This window comes from Citrus clementina, unplaced genomic scaffold (assembly GCF_000493195.1).
Source record: "Citrus clementina cultivar Clemenules unplaced genomic scaffold, Citrus_clementina_v1.0 scaffold_2, whole genome shotgun sequence".
Lineage (NCBI taxonomy): Eukaryota > Viridiplantae > Streptophyta > Magnoliopsida > Sapindales > Rutaceae > Citrus > Citrus x clementina.
Genome location: NW_006262688.1, coordinates 35071013 through 35094277, shown reverse-complemented (window position 1 = coordinate 35094277; position 23265 = coordinate 35071013). Strand labels below are relative to the sequence as shown.

Genomic DNA, 23265 nt, shown 5'->3' with positions numbered 1-23265 from the left:
TTTCCCGGGGGGGGGGGGGAAGACAACCTAAAAACGTTATGACGACAAATGCAAAAAAGAAAAAAGGTAAGGGCCTTTTGATAGTTTAGATATAAATATGGGTCTAGTTTATAAATTCAAAACTATCGGATCTCGTGGGAGTGTAAAACCCTAGTCCAACCGGTCATATAAACTCTAGTAGCCACCGAGTGCCTCAGTCTATTGTTTAGGGTTTTCACATTTTTCTACCTTTCTTCTAGGAACAAACCCTAGCCTTCTCAATCCATCTCGTGTTTTCGCAGGCATGGTAAATACATATCTCAATCCAATTTATTCATTTTTTTTTTGTCAAATCGCAAAATTTACGCTTGATCTGTATATTAGTTTCTCTTTTGGTATACGACTTTAGAAAATTTAATTCCTTTTCTTTTATTGTGTCTTAGTATAATGTAATTGATTGTTTCAAATGTATATTTATGGCAGACTTTCCTTTTGTCAATGTCTTTTTATGAGATGATTTGATTGTATGCTAATGGAGACACAATCTTCTCTTACTACTAGAGGAGCCTGTATTATAAGTGTTTAATGGAAAACATTTTTGCAAATGGCGTTTAGAAAATTTGTTTCTGGTTATGTGTAATGTAAATGCTAAACTAAATATTCCAGGGGCTTTAACATGTTTGGTGTTCACAATGTTTCTGATTCTTTAGTCGAGGAGAAAGAATAGGGAGCCTAAGGAAGAGAATGTGACTCTAGGACCTGCTGTGAGAGATGGGGAGCATGTTTTTGGAGTTGCCCACATCTTTGCATCGTTCAATGATACATTTATTGTAAGTGTGAAAAGAATTCGTTCATTGACCTGATTTTGCAGTAAGCTATTGGTGATGTTTATTATTGACTTTATTTGTATGCTTGAAACTGCAGCATGTGACTGATCTGTCAGGCAGAGAAACCCTTGTCCGTATCACTGGTTAGTTATTTTCTCATCATTCAGGATTAAAGTGCATCAGAATTTTTCAATGCTGTGGTTAATTAAGGATGTTGGTATTGTTTGTGTAGTTCTCACATATTCATTGCGGGAAGGAACATTTTTGTCTTCTGGTCTAAATGCACACACTGCATTGATTGAATGCTATTTCATGTGTGAGCTTATAATTTCTATTCTTACACGCAAGAATGAACTTCAGACATAAGCCTTATCTGCAATTCCATTCAATTACCTCTTTGGTTTGCTGGTTCTTGGTAGCGATTTGTCATCTTCTATCCATTTGATTCTCCTCGAATTCTCTAATTTTACGATCATGACTTATGTTGGAGCTTTTGATGTTTTTAGCCTGCATATGAGATTAATTACTTGTCTCCATTTTTGCATATTGTCATAAGATTATGGTCTGTTTTTGCACAGGTGGTATGAAGGTGAAAGCTGACCGAGATGAGTCCTCTCCATATGCTGCCATGCTTGCAGCACAAGATGTTTCAACCAGATGCAAGGTTTTGATATCTTTTGTTTCTTTTCTTGATTGTATGAACCCTTTTAATGTTTTCTTGCTGTCATCTTTATGTTCGCAGTCTGACTTTATGTTTGTTATAATTACCTTTTATTTCAAACATACATGACTAAGTTCCATTCATATAATTCAGGAGCTTGGAATCACTGCTCTTCATATTAAGCTCCGTGCTACTGGTGGGAACAAAACCAAAACACCCGGTCCAGGTGCCCAGTCTGCTCTTCGTGCCCTTGCTCGTTCTGGGATGAAAATTGGTCGCATAGGTAAGGCCTTTGCGCTGCATTGATGAGAAATATTGCCAGATTACAGTCATCTTTTTCTATGCTTTTGAACATTCATGAGCTATGTGCTTGTATCATTCGCCATCTTTTGCACACATGGAGACTACATGAGCTGCTTGTGAGTGAATTTTAGTAACAAATTAGTGACTGCTTGTCTTTGGAAATCAGCTTTGCTCTCAAATTGTGTTAGTCTTGCTTTTTCTCTTCCACTAAGATTTAGAAGGTTTGTTAATTCTGAGCTTGTATTATATTTCAGAGGATGTGACCCCTATTCCCACTGATAGCACACGCAGAAAGGGTGGTAGAAGAGGAAGAAGGCTTTAAGCTGTGTTGTTTGTCCATTTGTCTTGTTTTATGCGGGCATTCTGAATGGGACAGTTGTTCCTTAAAGTTAGTTGAAGTTGCATTTCAATTTTGGAACTAATTTATAGTTTTATCTGTCGCTATTAAAAGATTTTATTTTCCTGCTTTTTGTAAAACAATAGGCGGCCTTGAGAGCATATGGCATTACTGGTGTCTGGCATTGCGTGTTATGTCATTGAATTAATTTTGAAATTTATGATGTGTCTTTGAGACTGCATATCAACCTCCCTGCTTAAACAACTGGTGGACTGTGAATGATCTTAAATGGGACAGTGAACGGCTACATTGACATTGCCAGCAAATGCATTTACTACACCATGGCCATGGGCCTTGGGCCTTGGGGCCAGGGCTGGGACTGGGAGACGTACTTGATAGTTGAGATGGACTAACACTGAAAACGCTTGTTGATTTATTTGGTTGATGAAGTTTACGTCCAGGGCTAGACATTATTAGAAAGGTGGGACGTGAGTGGGTCCATGCGTGGGGACAGCGACGAAGGACAAAGGCACCGTACCTCAATTGATAATTCTCTCTATCCGTTGTAACGGATTGTGTAACATTAGAATAATAGCAGCATAAGAAAGTTGCTGCACGCCATAACCGTTTAAATATGATACCAACATTTGAGTTGAGTCAAATTAATGAATAATAAATAATTTTATATTCATCGTTTAATGGATGCATGGGAGAAATTATTTTCACTCTTTGGGTTTGTAATCCCAAGCTTTAAAATTTTTTTAAATGATACGCTTTCAAGGTAATCTCAAATCTTCTTTAAATTAAATTAAAATATTGGTGCCGTGAAAGTGATACATAGCATGGACACTCAAGTCTGAATTTAAATGTTTAAGTATCTCTAGCATTATTATTTAAATATTTATCTATATATTTTTTTAAATTTGAAATAAGCTTTATCTGGAATGAATTAGGATTATCTATTGGATAAAGTTTTTTATTTTTTATTTTTTATTTTTTGTTTTTTGGTATTGGAACAATGTATCGGGTAAGGTTTGAAATAAAATTAAGGGTATATTCATTTCGTTAGACTCACGATGATTAAATCTCTATTTTCTGATTTTCTTAATGTCAAAATGACAACAAATTTCTTTAGCTACTTGCCCAAATTATATTCAATAGTCAGACAAGAGCTGGCATCATCCGGGACCGGGACTCGCAGACTCGGCATCCATTAAATAATTTGTTTGCTCACATAGTTTTACTTCAAAGCTAATGACGATTACGACCATTGATGCATTATTGGCCTAAAAAATTTATGTGACATAAATAAATAAAAACCAGAGTCGAGAAGGATTAGCACTTAAAAATGTCGTCACAATAAATAAATTTTAAAAGCAAAAAAAAAAAAAACTGAAAGGCATGGTTATTATTAGGTAAAAAAGGGGAAATAATAAATTATCAATTTGAATTATATGTATACTATCTTGGGACATGATCAGCGATCATAATGTTTGATGACTGCTTTTCTAAGTAAATATAGATAAAATCACATTGTAAAATTGACAATGTGGGCCCCGGCCCAACAGACGCCTATGAGAACATTGGACAAAGACAAATCGAATTAGAACATGCAAAAGGCAAGTGGACGGGGGGGTACAGTAATTTTATTGACCAGTCTTAGCTGTACCCGCCACGTCAGCCCCTAGCTCAGCCCCATTTTTGCCCCTTCCCCGCCGTCTTATTTTGTATTCGTAGAACAAAGGGACCCCCATTACTCTGAACGTGACCCGTCTATTTACTATTTTTCACAGGTCAATTTTGCGACTTTCAATCTAGAAACCGAGGAAATTCTGGATTAAAAAACGAAAGCCAAAGACAACTACCACCAAAATCTGTTTACCTATATATTCATTCACTCGCTCGTTCATAGACGATTGTTATAGTGACCCCGTCGTCTACCCTCCCTCTCTCCCACCCCCCACCCCCCACAAAACAAAATAAATACACACTCAGATACACACACAGCCTTTCACTTTCTGCTCACCACTCAATTTTTTTTTTTATAAAAAAAAAAAAAAAAGAAAAGAAAAGAAAGGAAATGGATTATTATTACTCTCTCTTGTCTTCTCTCACTCCAACTCAATGTATAATGTCTTTCTTGGCTCTGCTCTTGCTAATTCAGCAGTTCACTTACTGGAACAAGAAACGACACCTCCCCGGTCCCGCTTTTGTGTTGCCTTTTCTAGGTAACGCTATCTCTTTGGTGTGTAATCCCTCCAAGTTCTGGGAAGACCAAGCAGCATTTGCCCGACGCGTTGGTATTTCTGCCAATTACGTGATCGGTAAATTCATTGTCTTCATACGAAGCTCCGAGCTCTCTCATCTTATTTTCTCCAACGTCCGCCCCGACGCTTTCTTGCTTGTGGGCCATCCTTTTGGAAAGAAGTTATTTGGTGAACACAATCTCATCTATATGTTCGGTCAAGACCACAAAGATCTCCGCCGTCGGATCGCCCCTAATTTTACACTCAGAGCCCTCTCTACCTACCTCTCCCTCCAGCAGATTATTATCCTCGAACACTTGAAGAGATGGGAGAAGATGTGTGCCTCCGACAAAACCCCCACCTCTCTCCGGCTTCTCGTTCGCGATATGAATCTGGAAACTTCTCAGACCGTTATCGTGGGACCTTATTTGCTTCAACATGCCAGGGGCAAGTTTAAATCCGACTACACTCTCTTCAACGTCGGCCTAATGAAGCTCCCTATTGATCTCCCAGGGTTTGCCTTTCGGAACGCCAGGCTAGCCGTCGAACGCTTAGTCCAAACTCTCGCTGTTTGTACTCGAGAAAGCAAAATTAGAATGGCTGAAGGAGGCGAGCCTTCCTGTTTGATTGATTTCTGGATGCAAGAACAGGCCAAAGAAGTCGCCGCCGCCCAGGCCGCCGGGAGACCGCCGCCGCTTCATTCCGAAGACCATGAAATCGCCGGCCACCTCTTTGACTTCCTCTTCGCAGCGCAAGACGCGTCGACTTCCTCACTCTTGTGGTCTGTCACGCTTCTCGACTCCCATCCTCATGTTCTAAGCAAAGTTCGTGAGGAGGTCTCGAGGATTTGGTCACCGGAGTCTGATAAGTTGATAACGGCTGATCAAGTCAGGGAGATGAAGTACACACAGGCGGTGGCGCGGGAGGTGCTGAGGTACCGTGCACCGGCGACACTTGTCCCACACATTGCGGTTCAAGACTTCCCATTGACAGAATCGTACACGATCCCCAAGGGGACTATTGTTTTTCCTTCGGTTTACGAATCTTCTTTTCAGGGTTTCAGTGAACCGGACCGCTTCGATCCTGAACGGTTTAGTGAAGAGCGGCAGGAGGGTCAGGTCTATAAAAGGAACTTTTTGGTATTTGGAGCTGGAGCTCACCAATGTGTGGGCCAGAGGTATGCTTTGAATCATTTGGTGCTCTTCATAGCCCTGTTCGCCACGTTGCTCGATTTCAAGAGAGATAGGACGGACGGTTGTGATGATATCACGTACAGCCCTACAATTACACCCAAGGACGGATGCAAGGTTTTTCTCTCTAAGCGTTGCTCACGTTATCCAAACCTGTCTTTAGAATGACAGAAATGCCCTTGATGACCGGCTGCTGTTCGAATAGTCGGCATACGGCGTTCATTGTTTTGCGCGGTTTCCATAGGCCCGTCAAAGATCACGTGTTTTTATTTATTTATTTATTTAAATTTTTTTCCTCCTGTGGCAGTGGGTGTGCACATATTTGATGGACGGCTAGGATTATTTGGAAAAAAAAAAAAGAGGAATTGAGTGCGTTAAGACTTTTTTTTTTTTTTTTTTAAATTGGTTTAAAAGATGTGTTAAGCTTAATACATTGATGATTGGTAATCGCGCAGAGTGGCCATCAATGAGTAAGTGTATTACATTTACTAGAAAGGTCATTTTCTTTGTTCCCGTAATTTTCTTCCTTCCTTCTAGTCTTTTTTTTTTTTTTTTTTTTTTAATGTGTTATTACATCCCCTGCTTGCTGTTTCTGTGGGTACAGTTGTCCGTATTTAACTTTAAGTTGCCTGAGTTTGGAGTGGTTGAAAATGATACACACCCAGAACTCAATTTTAAGTCTTTCTTTAAAAGGAAAAAAGTTAATAAAACAAATTGCCTAGACAAGATTTAAATGAATGATTGAATCATTAGGTAAAATAAGTATGATATATACATTAATTTTTTTATGGAGTGTACATATACCGGCGATATGGTTGCAACCTAGCCACAAAAGTCTTTTTAAAACTGGTATTATTTAACAGATTTAGCATCGAGCGGGCACTTAACTAACATTTATTAGCTTATACTTAATTTACATACAGAAAGATTAAATTAAATTTCCTTGTAGCTGATCGATATCTGTTAAAACACATTAACTGTATGTGCTTATTACGGTGGAGAATAAGTTTTATCTTCGCTTGTGGCCATTCTTTTCGTTGTAATGTCAATGATTATGATGTTAATTTTCGTAGGCTAATGAAATTGAATTAATTGTTTATGGGTCCCTCAATTTGCCTTTTCTAGGTGAGTCATACTATCAAATTGAATTAATTGTTTATGGGCCCGTTAATTTGTTTTTTAGGTGATTTATTATCCGATTAGACATAATTGCATGGTTTTTTTCATTAAAGAAAATTGCCCCCAGCCCCCCACCGTGCCGGCCAGACTTAAATCTCACAACTGATGTTGTGTGCGGGGATTCCCTTGAAATTCACCCATCACTATCTGTCATTTCACCTCAATGTTACTGGATTGAACCCAACAAATTTTAAATTGTTGTATTTCCCCGACTTCCCAGAAAATCTTGTCTGTAACTTGTATAAGAGTCAAGATAGTAGGCGATTCACTACCGATGGGAAGAAAAGGCTGGATCAAGAGTTGGGGGTACCACAAGTCCTGTGCCCCACGCAACGAACAAGCTAGCGTGGTTCACCAGTTCCACTAACTGGACCCTGATGCTGCATTCACTACACAGAGAAGTTGAAAAAGACTACTTAAAAATGAGGGATATAAATCAAAATAAATTGATTATTTGAATTATAGAAATCAGAATTGAAATGAATTGAATTTTCATTGATATGTTTATTTTAAATTATTTTCATAATTATTATTTTATATTTTAATTATTGTGATTATTTATTCATAATAATAATAATCGTCGGCGGCAGTGGCGGCAGCTCCATCATCATCATCATCGGCATCATTAGATCGAAACACCACAACTGTTATTACTGATGGTTCAACTTCCACGACGCGTGACAATTGGCTTTGCTGCGCTTGGCAACCAGCATGCGATAGTCATGGCTTTTGCTACTCGTCGGTTGCAAATTGATGCTGCAAAAATTTGATCATGCTTCATTTGATTTTTTTTTTAATTGTGGGATAAAATGGTCCGTCTGAAGAGTGAGAAATTAATTTCCACACTTCTTAGGAATTAGTCTCTCATTCCTGATTTCTAAGTTGAGACAAGCTCCACGATTTCGATTCCGATTTTCAACTCTATTTTGTGAAAAAAAAAATATTATCAATAATTCCAATTTTAAATTTTTTTCCCTAATTCGATAAGTAAACTATCATTAAGGCTCCATTTGGTACAGCTTATTAAATAGAGCTTATAGCACTAGAGCTTATAGCACTAGAGCTTATACTAATAGAGCTTTTGGACAAAAAGTCATTGGATGTTTGGTTGTCAATAAAAAAAACACTTTTGAACCATTAAACTGTGTGATATTTTTTATATTATATATTTTTAGAAAAGCTCTATAACTTCTACTCCCAAAAGCTTAAATTTTGGGCTTTTGCTAGTAGAGGTAAATTAGCTTATTTAAGCTAAAAAAACTCTATTAAAAAAATAATCGAACACCATAAAAATTTTTAAAAAGTGCTTATACCATTAAATAAGCACTTATGACTCTTAAATAAGCCATACCAAACAGGCACTAAAGTGATTCAGTAGACGTGTGCTTGGGGGGGGGGGGTGTGCACCTCATGTTAACTATTTTATTTCCAGCTAATTTTATGCGCATTTAATGCTCATCGATTTGGAAAAGTGGGGATGCAAAAAAAAAATTTTGATAGAAACTGAAGATTGATCAGGGGCAATGGAATTAATTATAAAATTGGTCGGAGTTATCATTTATATCAGTTAAAAATAATCAAATAATGTGGTAACCATTAACCCTTGTGATTTTAAAGTTAATTTGGGTGTCGCTCTGTTGGATTTTTCCGCTTAAAATATCAGTGTTTTGTTAAAATTTAAAAAAAAAATGTCATGGAGGTTGAAAAAATTAACTAAAGAAACATAACCCAATTATCTATTACCAGAGCAGACTTATTATTTTTTTTTTTTTTGAGACTGATTAATCATCAGATTACTGCATTACACAGATATTTACAACAACTGCTTATTGTAGCAGAGGTATTACACTGATATTTACAATCAGATATACATGATTGGGACTTACATTATTACAATGAATTCTATGAAGTACATGCCTAATACAAATAACCCCTCACAGGAGAGGATGTCCATACTCCACTTGCATTTCGCAAGGGAGAATGATATAAAGAACATTTAGCCCCCACAATGCTTTTGTGGGGGCTAGAACCGCTGCCCTCACAATGCTTGTGAGGGCAGCAGCCCATCACTTCGGCCAAGGCCGAAGTGGCGAGCAGACTTATTGTTAGATTCTAGAAAGCGCGACTCTCAACCGAAAGAAGATTGTTCAACAGAAAATTCCAGAAGTAAACCATTTTTTATCACACATGGGCAGAAATTCTGAATAGATCCACGCAATTTGTTGGTCAAAATTGGCAAATATCTGCAGATTACGGTCAGAAAGTAGCAGCCAATAGGAAATAGAAAATTGGATTCGATTATCGTGAAAAACGTTCATGCAAGCAATGCATGTATGACATTTAAATACAGCTCCCGGCCTGGTCTTGCTGTTTGAAGACGTAAAGTAAAATTTTGATCTTTCATCAAAATAAGGCACCTCAATTGGTCTCGACCCTTTCAATTTCATTGATTGGCCTTTTAATTTTACTTTCATTTGGGCGTTTAGCAAGTTGAGAGATGAATAGTCATACATACATTTATATGATCCTGTACACTTGTAGTCCCAAGAATTTTGAAGACCAATTAAAAAGACCCCTTTTGGTCGGATGAGACGAAAAGAGAAGAGTGAAAACACTGATAAGGAGAGATAAAGATATAAAATTAGAGCAAAAAATGGTCAATATTATTTTTGTTGCTTGATTGACCTGTTAATTCATCTCTCACTCACTTTTTTTTTTCCCCTCTCCTCTCTTCTTCCTTTATTTTTTTAAATCAAACATGTCATAAATACGTGTAATTCTTGTACCTTGTTAGTGTTCCGAGACAAGGGCAAGACTACCGCACAGCCATGTACAGTGCAATCAACCGCGACTTTATTTAAATTTTTAAAATTCTTGTGCACCTACAATTTTTTTTTTTCAATTCTATACAAAGCTTAAGATACTTATTAAAAAAAGAAAAAGAAAAAGAAATGTAACAAATACACTATCACGTAACTTTTATTCTTGTCTTTTTAGACAACGGGGGTGATACAATTGGTTAAGTTCTCGAAACATTCCCTTTTTTAATTTTATATAAAGATTTGATTCCATGTAACACGGTGTGCAAATGTTCTTTTAGATCACTATAATTTAAGTTAATTATTAAATGAGTTCTTATATTATATATATTATTAAAAATGTCAATGTTATATATTTGTTTTCATGGAAATATATTATCTATTTTTGACCTGTTACATATCAAATAACTTTATAAATAAAACGTACATATTTGAATGTCTGTGTTGATTTTATATTTCATGAAGTCAAAATTTCATATATTTGAGGTCAAAGTTTCAACTTTCAACTCACACATCCTCGTCCTTAGTTCTTTTCACATTTAATTTAACGTATATTATGAATTTTTTTTAAAACTTATGTAGTTATGTTATGATAATTTAAACATTATTATTAAACACTTAAAATAAATAAATAAATAAGAAAAATTTATTATTAAACAAGGACCCAGCTGTAGTGCAACTGTTGACCATACCATACTTTTTTATTGTATTAGACAAGCCCGTTCGATGAATCTTTGGTTAATCTAACGGCTGGAAATATCTATTACATAATTAAATGATTTGTGGGCAACCGACAAAACCATGGGCACCACCCGTCAGATGCAGCTTTTTGTTCCTTCTTGCAACTAATTTAACTAAAAACAAAATAATTAAGGGTGTGTTTGGGATTGAGGTGCTGTAGTTTTTAAGTTATAATTGTTGTGAAAAAAAAGCTGTAATTATGAAACAAAAGTTAATAATATATAGTAAATATAAATTTTAAATAATAATTTTGATAAAATTATTTAAAATATAATAAATTTTATATTATACAAGTGAAAAATCATATCAACATAGCTTAAAAGCTACAACAGCTAGTGTTTACCAAACACTTTAGTATTGTAGCTTTTAAGCTACAGCTGCCCAACCTCAATCCCAAACGCACCCTAAGAACAGATGAATATTTGCATGCACCAGCTCTCATTAACAAGGTAAACTGAAACAAACTCCTACATCTGAATCCTTGAGACCACAAACACGAATACCAGTACAACAATCAATTTAAGTCAATGGTCAAAATTCTCAATTAATTATCCACCAAACTCCTGAAACCATTTAAATTTAAAAGAAAGATGATCAGATCACCATATTCAGATTGGGTAATTTTTAGGGACCTCCCTTGAGGTTTGGTGTATTAACATCTAAATAGAATGTATTGTTGTAATTACAAATGCCTCCCTTGCCTTTTAGTTATCAGTTAGTTTGACCATTAGTGGACTCTTAAAATTACTAAAATAACCTTCTCGCAAAAATAATAAACTACATTAGAATCAACAAAATTGATTTAGAACCATCTTTGAAAACTCATGTCAACAAAATCTTTGATTGTGTCTGAGCAGAGATAAAATCTTTGAAAACCCACTTCAATAAAATGGTTGTTGATGCTTGATGGTGTGTTGGGTATAAAGAGGATTTCATTGGCAGTGAGACTCAATCAACGGCCTCAAAATGAAAATGGTTGTTGATGCTTGATGCTTGAAATAGTTGTTGATGCTTGAAATGGTTGTTGATGCTTGATGCTTGAAAGTGGCCGCAATTGCAGGTTGAAAAAAAATTGTGCGTTCATGGCTGTTAAGATGTTATTGATGTTGGGGCTGCATGTGGATTGGTTGAGGAGATGGACGACGATGATATGGAACCATCACCGGTGGCATAAATTGCAACAGTGGTTTATGGCGTCACAAGCCACAAGCAAGGGTTTTGAGAGATTGTGCAATTGGGTTTTGGGACTCAGAGGTTGCTACATGGTATTGATGGCTTAAGGGTCATGGCAACGGTAGTTGGGCAGCATCGGCGATGGCCAAAGGGGCAGCGGCGACGTGTTAGTTGTTGTGAGACAAAAGTCGTGCTCTTGGGTAAATATTTGGTGGTGGACGGAGCTAATTCAGAGGCTGCTGTGAATGAGGTTGGTTGCCAGCGTGAAGAGGGTACTCCGGCAATGGCAAAGCACCACCACCGGCTGCTAGTGGAGCCGTGGCCGGCTGGTAAAGGCTGGGTTAAAAGCAAGCAAGTTGGTCAAATTTTTTATTGATCGGATAAAAATATTTTTTTAATTTTAAATATACTTTTACACATTTATCCTTTTATATTAATGCTCTACGTACTTTTATACTAACGATAGGGAAGATATCTGTAATTACGATAATACACCAAATATCAAGAGAGGTCCTTAAAAATTACCCTATACAGTTTTTGCACTCCGTTCGGTCTAGAGGGAGGGAACGCGCTGAGTAAGTGGCCCTCTGCTGGAAAGTAGCAGCTTTGCTCTGTGGCGTCTGGCGTGGCAGGGCTTTGTTCCAGCGCTCGACGTGACTTGCTCCGTGGTGATGTAAGCGTTTGTGCCCAGGGCAACTAAGTTGGAGAATCTGGTGATGTAACCGGGTTGACCAGTGTGATCTAATCACAACGTGTGAAGTTTTTGACCGTCAGATCGCTTTAATTTCAATCCAACAACTACTTGCGATAAAACGTGTTGTATGGCGCAACAGTTGCCCCATGGACCAAAGGTCAGAATTTGGTTGCCATATGATTCTGTGATAGGGTAATTTTTAAAAACCTCCCCTGAGGTTTGGGTTTGTTGCAAATAAATGGCGAGAATTGGTTTATTTGTAAAAAAACCTCCTACCGTCAGTTAATTTTAACATTGACCGTTAGTTGACTGTGCAAAGACAATATTACCCTTAACAATAGTTTGTAGACGGAAATAGCTAAAAAAAAAACCAAAATTATTAGTTATTTTACCCTCTTTAAATTATTGATATTTTCTTAAAGTTCCTACAAAAAAAATAAAATTAAAAACTTGAAAAATCCTCTTTAAATTATTGATATTTCCTTAAAGTTCCTACAAGAAAGATAAAATTAAAAACTTGAAAATGAAATAGTAATAATTTTTACCTATGATATTGTAAATCTTTGGAATTGACAAGGATAAAATTGTCAAAAAATAGGGTTTGTGCTTTTCGCGCCAATAATTTTAATTTTTTTTATAGTTATGTTAGTCTACAAACTATGATTAAGGGCAATATTGTTTTTGCACAGTCAACTAACGGTCAATGTTAAAATTAACTGATGGTAGAAGATTTTTTACAAATAAATAAATTCTTACCATCTACTTGCAACAAACCCAAACCTCATGGGAGATTTTTAAAAATTACCCTTCTGCGATATCTAAGTGGAAAGAAGTTTCGTTCCAATGGGATATATTTTAGTTTTATATCTGATCCCGTCGTGGACTTTTTGTCAACATTCGGTAAATGTACTTAACTAATTGAATTTGGTGACCGTCCAGGGAGGAACGTTTGACACGGAAGACGAACATAGAGGCTGCTGTCTATATTCAAATAGACGATCAAAATAGCTGTCGCTTGTGCCGCACGAAAATTGATTGTTTGTGGACGGAGGGTCAGTTCCATGTGTACGGGATTGGCGAAAACGATTGATTGAATTATTTATTTATTTATTTTAATTATTTATATCAAAATATGTCAATTCCATGCTCGGGATTCGATTGGAATGTGCGGGATTTGATTTTGGATTCTTAACCCTCGCCTTTTCCCTATATTTTATCCCTCTGGTTAATTAATTATGTACTGAACTTACCTAATCGTATCCAATTTTTTTATTTACTATTATTGTTTTAGGTTTTTGCACGTCTTGTACGGTACAGCTAGTTAATTAATTATATACCGAATCTACCTAATCGTATCCAATTTTTTTTATAAACTATTATTATTGTAGGTTTTTCGTTTTTGCATGGTTTTGTATGTCTTGTACGGTTATTTGTGTTCGCTAATGAACATGCAGGGAATAAGTTATTTTTTTCTTTAAAAAAATAAATGGAGCGAGTCAATTTATATTCTCAAATGGTCTTCTTCGCTAGTTAAAAGTTTAATTTAAAAGTTTAAAATTACAATTAGTTTGTCTGTTGCTTTTAATTCCAATCAGCTCAAGAATCAAGCTCGCACAAGAGAGAGCCTCTATACTCATATTCTTACCCATATGAACACAAGTAGCCATATATAGACATTTCATGCTTCAGTTTTCTTTCCCTTGTGGGACAATTGTATTTTCTTTTAATTTTTTCAACTCTATAATTATACTTTGAGTAACAATTTCTCATTTACCTAAAAAATATTTTGAGCATAAATATACCATTCCTAAATACTCAATGAAGAGTATGTAAATCGTCCATGATAAGGAAAGCAATGGAATTGTGAAGGATAAACATAAAAAATTAAAGAGATAAGTAATTAGAGCCGCCCTAGGATTGTATAATTCATAGATGTTTCCTAGTTCTTAATGGGAGCATCCACATCGCCAAAGTGGGGGCCTCATTGAAAGAGAAGAGATTCCATCAACGAATTATCATATTATTGATGTAATATCTCATATGGCTAGCAAGTGAGTTTATGGATTAATTTATAAATTATTGGCTCTCCAAACTAAGCAAACGTGTTTTGGGTTGCAAGCCCAACAATAAAATTGTGATGGGTTGTATGCCCAAAACAAACAATATCTATTTAACTGTTGGGCTTAGGTTGTTATAATTGATATTAGAGTTGATTTGTAACCTAATTTATAGATGAATATATTATGAGGTCTCCTAACTAAATAGACATATATGGTAGCTAGTGAGTTCCTTTACTGATTTGTAAGTCATGGACTCTTCTAACTAAGCTTATGAGTTTTGGGTTATAAAGTTGAATAACAAAATCGTGACGGATTATGTACACAAAGTGGGCAATATCTACTTAATTGTTAAGACCATACTGTTACAATTGATCTAAGTAAAAAAATCAGCATATTATTGATGACGACGATAATGATAATGATAATAATGATAATAATAATAATAAATTCATAAGAACTCATCAAAAAAAGGTCATTTGCAAAGGGAAGTGCGGATGGGAGCACATCCAACAAAGAGGAGTGCCTCATTTAGAGAGCTGTGGCACACTTGAGCTCTGTTTGTTCATTAAGGGTGCCAATCGAAGGCCAACGCGTGAAAACCTAAAGACAGCCACGTGATCCCAAGCCGATTTACCAGTAAGGGTGCGTTACATGGCAAATCCGACCTAGCAAAAAAAGTCATTAGATATTTGGACCCTCATCCTCATCTAAGATATAAGAATGCCCCTATTTGAGAAGGACTGTGGCTGATCGGATCAGGCCATACGCCCAAAAGGACCAACAGACGCCCTCAAGCGCATCGATTCCCAATACATGAAGGTTCGGTCAAACTCAAGGAAGTAAGTTCTTTCTCATTTTTGAACTCCACTTTGAGAATTAAATTTTAGGTTCCCGTGAGCTCTATCTCCTTCTCCTTTAATAATACTCCACTAACTTGTCCTTCGAAGCGCCAGCGAGTATCGTCCTCAACTGCATTTTCCTCCTCTTAGGTCTTTTACCAGGGCACCCCACCTGGATACATTAAAATTTAAATCAACCATAGGATCACCTCCTAGACGGCCTCTGTGTAAGGTCCTAAACAATGTTATAGTTCGGCTGTGCTTAATTATAAAAAGGAGCTAAAATATATTGCTTATATCGCATCCAAGTAAAGTTTTACTTCTTACCAAAAAAAAAAAAAAAGTAAAATATTTTACTTGGCACTCTCGGCCATCAGGCTCCTCCAATCAATTTTAAGTTTCATTAGATCATTACATATTTTGTCACTTTATTTTAATCAATAACTTAAAATGTTGAGACTTTTCTTAATATCTATTAAATTGTCGAGAATTGGAATAAAATTAAAAACAAATTAGGAGATAATGAACTAAGATTTTTTTTCTCTGGTTGTTTGTCCTCTCAGTTTTATCTTTTCAAGTTCCATTTATCTTGTAAGTTTCAGAGATTACATACATAATACGAGTCCGTCTCCTGTGAGAAATATAAAATAGAATGTGGCGCCGCTAGCACCCCTCAAATATACGAGTCCTTCAACAAAGGGGATTTATTGACTGAAACTCCGGAAGTCCACAAATCTCACACGAAGCCCAAAGGCCCAGCCTAGCCCAGCCCAGCCATCTAACAATACCCAACTGGAATTCGAGTTGGGTTTCGGATCTATTGGGTCAAATTTAGCCGACTTACGATTTGACACGTCCACTCCCGGAGCCCAAAAGCTAAAAATATCTACCTAAAACAACTACTCAAAAAGGAAATAACAAAATTTTTGACGGCCTCTTCCGCCCGTGGCTCCGTCATTGTGCGCGCCATCGCGGAGGAGAGAGAATAAGGTGGAAAGAATAACGGCTTGACGGCGCCGTTGCGAATCCTAACCTTAAATTATCTAAATTAAGCAACAACAATGAACGACGAACAGAAGGGAAGAGGTTTGATCAGTAACCCGCAGAATCAAAATTACTACGGCACGTTTCAAGGGGTCGTGAATTACCACCCTCCATTCCCTCAGGCACCGCCCCAGCAGGTTGTCGGTTTGCCGCAGCCCATTCCTCCTCCCGGACCTGGTATTTCCAACCATCCCTTGTTATATGGCCACGGCTACCAAACCATCCCAGGTAGATTTTGATAGATTAATTTGGTTAAAAATTATTAATCCCTTTTAATATATCAACTATTTCATTAAACGTGAATATGTAAATGAATGCCTCTGTTTATTGTATGTTAAATCGGTGTCTAATTTTATTTTAATGATGATTTTTGTTTTTTCAATGGGGGGCTTTAAGGTTATGCTGTTGTCGAGGGAAGGCCTTTGGGAGAACATCGCCTTCCTTGCTGTGGCATTGGCATGGGCTGGTTCTTGTAAGTTCCCCATTCATTATTTGTTTATTTTATGTTTTCCGTACCACTGGCCATAAAATTGGTATGGTTTTTGTATGTTTTATTAATTTCTTCACAAGAACTTGAATATGTTGTCACTCTCCAAAGATGCAGCATTACTCTAAGAAAATAGTAAAAGAAACTTCACATGGTTATTTGGTTACATGTTTTCTTTTGGTGTCTCATGGAAAAGTCTAGATACATGTTTATGTTTGCATTATCACTGTCAGTTTAGCAGATTGGAGGCAGAAGTTGGGTGACCATTATTAGTTGGTTCTTCTTCTTTGTGATGGAAGATATTGGAAAGCTTTATATGAGTACTGCTTTTCCCATTGCTGTAACTCTAATTCAGCTTCTAGTCCGTGTTAGAATTGTGCATTTTTTTATTTTTATTTTTTTGTTGATACTGCATAATTGTGGCCATTTCCCTTTGGCAACAAGTCAAGTTTTATCGAAATTTAGGATCTAGTTAGATCATCAGATCAATGGCACTGGAATATGATAGATTTATGCAGATTTCTGTTACACAAGCTATATAGAACTCATTTCAAGGATTGTATTTTCTTGGATGTCTGTTTATCTTTGCTTTCTTACTTTTCTCTCTTCTCTTTTATGTATCTTTTCAAGTATATTTTAGGCATTGTTTAGCTTTCTTCCTTGTTTGTTTCCTCTAGCTTCTCTGCTCCAATCAACCCACACAAGTAGAAACTTTAGAAAAGGGGAAAGCAACATAGAAAAGAAAAGACCAAAGGGAATGACTTGAACAGTTGAACTTAAGGTTGTCTCGAACAATTAATGTATGAAAGAAGATAAAGGAGAACTGTACTCTTATCAACCGTGTCATAATCAAAGATGTTGTCCCAGAACCAATTTTACATTGCTCAATTTGAATTGCAGTCTTGCCCATGCTTAATGAATAAAAAATTTGAAATTTGAAATTTGAAATCCAGGTTTATAATTGGATTCTTCCTTGGTGGCATTCCCTGGTACGTTGGAGCTTTTATTGCTCTCTGTGCACAAGTGGATTACCGAGAAAAACCTGGATACATAGCATGTGCAATTGCTGTAAGTTCTCTTTATTTGCCTTTCCACTTCTCTCCAGCCAAAACATGTGCTATCATTGTACTGCTTGGTCATGTTACTGGGTCCAAACCATTCTGTTTGTTTTTCTCTAGAAAGCATGTGTAGTATAGGGCACAGGATTTTTAGGGACGTTATCACTAGTGATGGATGGAGTTAGTTGTTGGCGTAATGCTGTTTATATATTGTAGGCAACATTATATGGTTGACTGAACTATGCCCTTGGAAATCCCAAGATGCTGATGTGTAACTTTTCAGCTGGATAACTTCTTTCTGCTGTTGCCTTTGCTTGTGCTTAAACATTATTTTCTTTTCATCTTTCGATTTTCTGATCATCTTTTCTGCCTTCTGCAGTCGGTTCTTACAATGATTGCTTTAACTCTCGGAGTAACTAAGGGAGCTCATACCTGGGGAGATTAACATGGTTTGCCACAATTGCAAATTCATCTAGTGGTTTCCAGAATAATATTGGTTGGTTATTGTATTTGTTCTTATATCTTTGACATGTAAAGGCAACTGAAATTATCGGGTATTCATGGTTAGGCATAGAGCTAGTGTTCTTATGAATTGCAACCAGTCATGTCTAGTATTGCTACACGAAGGAGAACGGATGTATATTTCAAACTAATGTGAGATTTGTTTCACATCCAATTGCTCTTTTTTTGGTTGGGGGGGTTGGGCTGTCGAACACTCGAACTGGTGTATAAGTTAATTTGCATGTGGAAGCCTGTTAGCGTTTAGCCCGTGCCCCGCTGTCTTCTGCAGGAAATTGCATGTTTGTTCTTGTGATGTCAGCCCAAGTGCACAATTTAGCCCAATTGCCCAATCTAGTAGTAGTAGCCTAAACAACGAAATGAAGAGCAATTTCCAGAGTTTGACAGCCCTCCACCACGGCTGCCCCAATTTCCTTTCACCATCTGTAAGGCCATGATTGGTATTGAAATTAGGCATATGTAGTTTTTAAGTTATTGTATTAAAATATTTAGTAAATTCTAATTTTTGTACTTTGGAGACTTAAGTTAGATTCGATTCCACATTTGTATATCAAAACACTTACAATATTTTTATTATGTTGGTCAAAATTATTTAATTACAGATTTTTTTTAATGTGGTTTAAAAGTTACCATATTTTAATACCAAACAAAGTCTATATGTATCATTTCAAAAAAAAAAAAAAAGCATCCCAACAAATATATTTTTTTTCTTCCACATGAACGAGATAAATATTGAATCTCTTTAGACAAATAATATTACATAAAAATTTCACAATGGTATTTGAAAATCGAAAAAATGTCTCAATTTATTAATAAACCTACATTATATTCTTCATTCTAAATTTTGAATGCAAAGCGTATATGTTAGTAGAACAGAATATTACATAAATTTTTTTTATTCACTAAATAATTTTAGAAAGGAATAAGTAATTGGATGTTTTTCGAATAATAAATAATTAGGATTTTAAGAAATAGTCGTAAATATTTTCGTTACGCCACGTGTATTTTTTAAAAACCAGGTTTCATTTAACTCGGGGACCAAACGGCGTCACTTTTACAACTATTCATTTAGGGTTTTCCTCGCTATAAAACCAAAAGAAAACCCTAGTTCCATCTTCCTCCACAACAGAGAGTGAGAGAGAGAGAGAGAGAGAGAGTTACGCTGCGGAGATCGTCACATCTTGTATTTCCTCGAAAATGGTCACTTTCAGGGTACGTTATTGCTCTCACTTCCTAGATCTACTGATAACCTTTAATTATATGAGCTTGTTTTACGATTTAAATTTGTTCTCAGATGAAAAAATAAAAAGCTGCAATTTTTTAGGTGTTTGTAATTGATTAGTTAGTATGCCCTGCAAAAAATAAATTTAGCTCTTTTGTAAGCCAAAGGGGGAGCAGAGTTTTGAGCTATTTGGTAGAACTCTTCATTTTGTATGAGCTATAATTAATTGGGGGCTTCATGTGGATCATATCCGTTTGTTATAGCTATGTTTTCTTTAGAGTTATTAGGGATTTTAGGGTGTTTGTTGATGGGAATTCGTTATGGGTTGTTGTGCAGTTTCACCAGTATCAGGTTGTTGGGAGAGCTCTTCCAACTGAGTCCGATGAGCATCCTAAGATTTACAGGATGAAGTTGTGGGCCACGAATGAGGTTCGAGCCAAGTCCAAGTTCTGGTGAGTGATTTTGTTCATGTTCCATGGATTCAGTCTTCTTTATTGAATGATTGGAGTGAGATTGGTTTAGCTGGTATGTTGGTGGGTTTCTCATGTTGTTTGGTTTTCATCAGGTACTTTCTTAGAAAGCTCAAGAAGGTCAAGAAGAGTAATGGTCAAATGCTTGCCATTAACGAGGTATACCTCTTATTTTTTTAACACATTTCACAGGGTGCTCTGTTGCTTATTTGGTAGTTGTTTTCATTAGGAAGTCAGTAGTTACTTGTGTGATTATTTATTGTTGTTGTGCTTTAGCCTTTTTTGGCCATTGTTAAAATTCTATCGTGCATCTTTAATACCTTTATAGTTAAGTACATGTTTATTCGTATGGCTTAGAATATTCTGTAAATTCTCTGTTGAAATAAGAATTGTTGCCAAATTACTTTGATCTCTTGTGTTGAGTAGTTTTATTTGGTAGTTATCTGGTGAGAATTTGATATGTGATCTGATCATATAAATCTTGCAACTGCAAACTAAATTTTTCTGAAATCATTTATTTGATAATTTATTATGGATTCTTATTTGACTGCTTATCTCTATTCACTTAGTGATTCAGTGACTTACTGATTAAACCTAATAGGATAAATGAGCAATTGTGTTGGTAAATGTTGTGTTTTGTGAATTAGATTCTCAATTTAATAGGCTTCTTGATTGGATCACATGTCTTTCAATTTGATTCAAGTTGTTCTGTTTATGTGCCATTATTAGGTCTTCATCCCATATTTTGAGTTATGCCTATGCATGTGTAATTTTGATTAGTGAAGACTGCAATTTTAATGCAACTTTAGTTGCTTCTTGAATTCTTTTGGGCTTGATTAGTTGCTGATTTCGGGTTTTTGCTATTGGAACATTAAAATGTACAGATTTCAAGGGATTTCCATTAATATCTAATCTTAATCTCTTGCAGATTTTTGAGAAGAACCCAACCAAGATCAAGAACTATGGCATCTGGTTGCGTTATCAGAGTCGAACTGGTTATCACAATATGTACAAGGAGTACCGTGATACCACTCTGAACGGGGCTGTGGAGCAGATGTACACTGAGATGGCTTCTCGCCATAGGGTCAGGTCTCCTTGCATTCAAATTATCAAGACTGCTACCATCCCTGCGAAGCTATGCAAGAGAGAAAGCACCAAGCAGTTCCACAATTCAAAAATCAAGTTTCCGTTGGTGTTCAGGAAGGTGAGACCACCAAGCAGGAAGCTGAGGACCACATACAAGGCAACAAGGCCTAACTTGTTTATGTAACTCTCTTATCATTTGATAATTGAGACTTCAAGAGGGTTTAACAGTGGATATCTATCTATTTTTCTAAGGATATGTTTGGTAGTTACCTTTATGTCAGTTGTTTTTGTTCAACGGATACCTGTTTTTATGTTGAGAATATTAGATTATGAGACTAGCGAACCTGATCTTTGGGATTGCAAAATTTATGTTTTTGTTACCGTTTATGTTGCTACTGGATGCTATTAAATGTTTGGTTTTCCAATTAGGTTACCTTTTAATTTAATTTTTTGTGCTTGTTTATATTATTGTCTTCTTATTTTTTGGTATATTGGTGAAATTTCAGAGACCGCCATATGCAATTAGAGGCTGGTTATATGTTTTATATTCACTTGTTATTTTTTTTTTCCAAAAAAAAAAAATAGAGGATGGATAAGTTCGAAATTATTTTTTTAATATTATTCTTTGCATTAAATGGAGTATGGTAGAATTGACTAGCTCTACTCTTAGGCCATGTTTGCTTGGGGTAGAGGAGTGGGGAGAGGAAAAGAATTTGATTTCTTTTCCACTTTCCACTGTTTGGTTGGACCAAATTCAGTTCTATCAAATTTTGTATTTCTTATCAATGCGTAAGGATTTCAAATTCAATTCTATCAAATTGAAGAATTTGTATTTCTTATCAATGGATAAGGATTTCAAATTCCTCATTTATTGGAATACAAAAATTTCAATAATATCCTCTAATAAAATTAATTTTAAATAAGTTAAAGTACAAATAGTTTATATTCATTTTTTAAAAATAATAGGATAATTTATTTGAAAAAAAAAAGCGTTAAGGTGAATTGTTGGACCGTCCCCGGAGTTTCGCTAGAGATGCATTTTACCATAAAAATCGGTACTAATGGAATCTTCATGAGCCGATGAGCCAATCTACAACTGTATGAAGTTGGAAATACTAATATACATTTTTATTCACCTCAAATCTTGTTTAAATGTTTGGAAAAATTGTAACTCTCATATTTCCAACTATATAGTGCATTTTCTACAAAAATTAACACTTCCAATGAGTAAATCATTCATTTCTAATCATTATTATATATTTAACATGATAAAAGATGGCGGTCAACGGCGGCGTAATTTTTATTTTAAAAAATAAAATTCTCTATTTAACTAGGTATTTTCAATAGGATAACGTATGGTTGTTTTCAATAATTACAAAAATTTACAAACTAAATTAAACAAATAACTAACTATGCAATGTTACTTATTTTGATTATAAAATAATAATGAATTAATTAAAAATATAATATAAAATTAAATGTTTGTTATTAAGTTATTTTCTATATTAAATTAATTCATAATTTTATTATTTTTTTATTTGTTAACAATATGAACATTAAAGATAATGGGTATATTTATCCAAATAAAAAACATGTAATTTCTTTTCCTTTCAAATTTAATGTGAAACCAAACAATAGCAATTAATTTTTAGAGTCCTCTCCTCTCCTCTCCTCCCCTTTCTTAAAACCAAACGCCACCTTAAATCTTTATTTGTGGAGCGACTCTTCTAATTTAGCTCTTTTTTAAATAAAAGTAGCTCGTAAATAAGAAGTGTGGAGAAATTAATTCTTTTAATTTTTTTTGAAATATGATATAAAAAATAATATAATATTTAATTAAAGGTTTTAAAAAAATTAATATAAAAAGAAATATATTTTTTTTTAAAAGTCTTTTTCAATTCCTTATGCTAATATAACATTTAAATAAATAGTAAAATTTTATTTGGAGCTCGTGTTACCGACACTCTAAAATATCATGTGACTGTGACCGATCAATCAGATGTGTTATCTGCTAGCTGCTGGATGAATACGTTCATTGCGTTTTCGACAATTAGAGATTACAATTACTAGAGTTTGGAAGGGGAAAACAAACAGAGAATTTGTATTGTTAGTGTACTAAATTCGATCAGACAGATGTTGACTGCCCACCAAACCTGTTATTATTACTTCTGGCCCATCAAAAAGTTCCTGAACTAAATATATTACAATTACAATGATTACCAAGACTTTATAATATTTGCTATGATCCTTTTGATTATCAAACAATCGGATTACAGATATCGACCATCTATGTTTCTTTAACACTTTTCGCTATTAATCTTTTGGTCCTGC

The 23265-nt window shown here is 35.4% G+C and overlaps 3 protein-coding genes across 4 annotated transcripts; all 3 read left to right on the top strand.

Moving 5' to 3' along the window:
- The first annotated feature begins 156 nt into the window (after positions 1–156).
- Positions 157–2332, top strand: LOC18050708 (40S ribosomal protein S14-3). The gene is made up of 6 exons (XM_006449616.2): positions 157–286; positions 690–809; positions 904–949; positions 1385–1470; positions 1621–1750; positions 2025–2332. The coding sequence occupies exons 1-6, from the start codon at positions 284–286 to the stop codon at positions 2090–2092; spliced, it is 453 nt and encodes a 150-aa protein (XP_006449679.2). The 5' UTR covers positions 157–283; the 3' UTR covers positions 2093–2332.
- A 1246-nt stretch (positions 2333–3578) lies between these two features.
- LOC18050706 (cytochrome P450 710A1) lies at positions 3579–5907 on the top strand. Its single transcript, XM_006449615.2, has one exon. It carries the CDS (start codon positions 4188–4190, stop codon positions 5709–5711), a length of 1524 nt encoding a protein of 507 aa, XP_006449678.1. The 5' UTR covers positions 3579–4187; the 3' UTR covers positions 5712–5907.
- Positions 5908–15966: 10059 nt separating this feature from the next.
- On the top strand, positions 15967–21362 carry LOC18050704 (60S ribosomal protein L18a). Of its 2 annotated transcripts, XM_024191139.1 has the most exons (6): positions 15967–16320; positions 16489–16564; positions 17533–17647; positions 19715–19830; positions 19944–20007; positions 20777–21362. In XM_024191139.1, the coding sequence occupies exons 1-6, from the start codon at positions 16110–16112 to the stop codon at positions 21116–21118; spliced, it is 924 nt and encodes a 307-aa protein (XP_024046907.1). In that variant the 5' UTR covers positions 15967–16109; the 3' UTR covers positions 21119–21362. The 2 variants fall into 2 exon arrangements, with proteins under 2 accessions (XP_024046907.1, XP_006449674.1); XM_006449611.2 differs by lacking the exons at positions 15967–16320; positions 16489–16564; positions 17533–17647 and adding an exon at positions 19262–19368 and having other exon boundaries at positions 20777–21321.
- Positions 21363–23265: the final 1903 nt, after the last annotated feature.

Coding starts and splice junctions, on each gene's coding strand:
- LOC18050704 (XM_024191139.1), top strand. CDS start 16,110: ATGAACGACGAACAGAAGGGAAGAGGTTTGATCAGTAACCCGCAGAAT. Junction 16,321..16,488: donor CGGCTACCAAACCATCCCAG/GTAGATTTTGAT, acceptor GGGGGCTTTAAG/GTTATGCTGTTGTCGAGGGA. Junction 19,831..19,943: donor CGAGCCAAGTCCAAGTTCTG/GTGAGTGATTTT, acceptor GGTTTTCATCAG/GTACTTTCTTAGAAAGCTCA.
- LOC18050706 (XM_006449615.2), top strand. CDS start 4,188: ATGGATTATTATTACTCTCTCTTGTCTTCTCTCACTCCAACTCAATGT.
- LOC18050708 (XM_006449616.2), top strand. Junction 1,471..1,620: donor ATGTTTCAACCAGATGCAAG/GTTTTGATATCT, acceptor CATATAATTCAG/GAGCTTGGAATCACTGCTCT. Junction 1,751..2,024: donor GATGAAAATTGGTCGCATAG/GTAAGGCCTTTG, acceptor ATTATATTTCAG/AGGATGTGACCCCTATTCCC.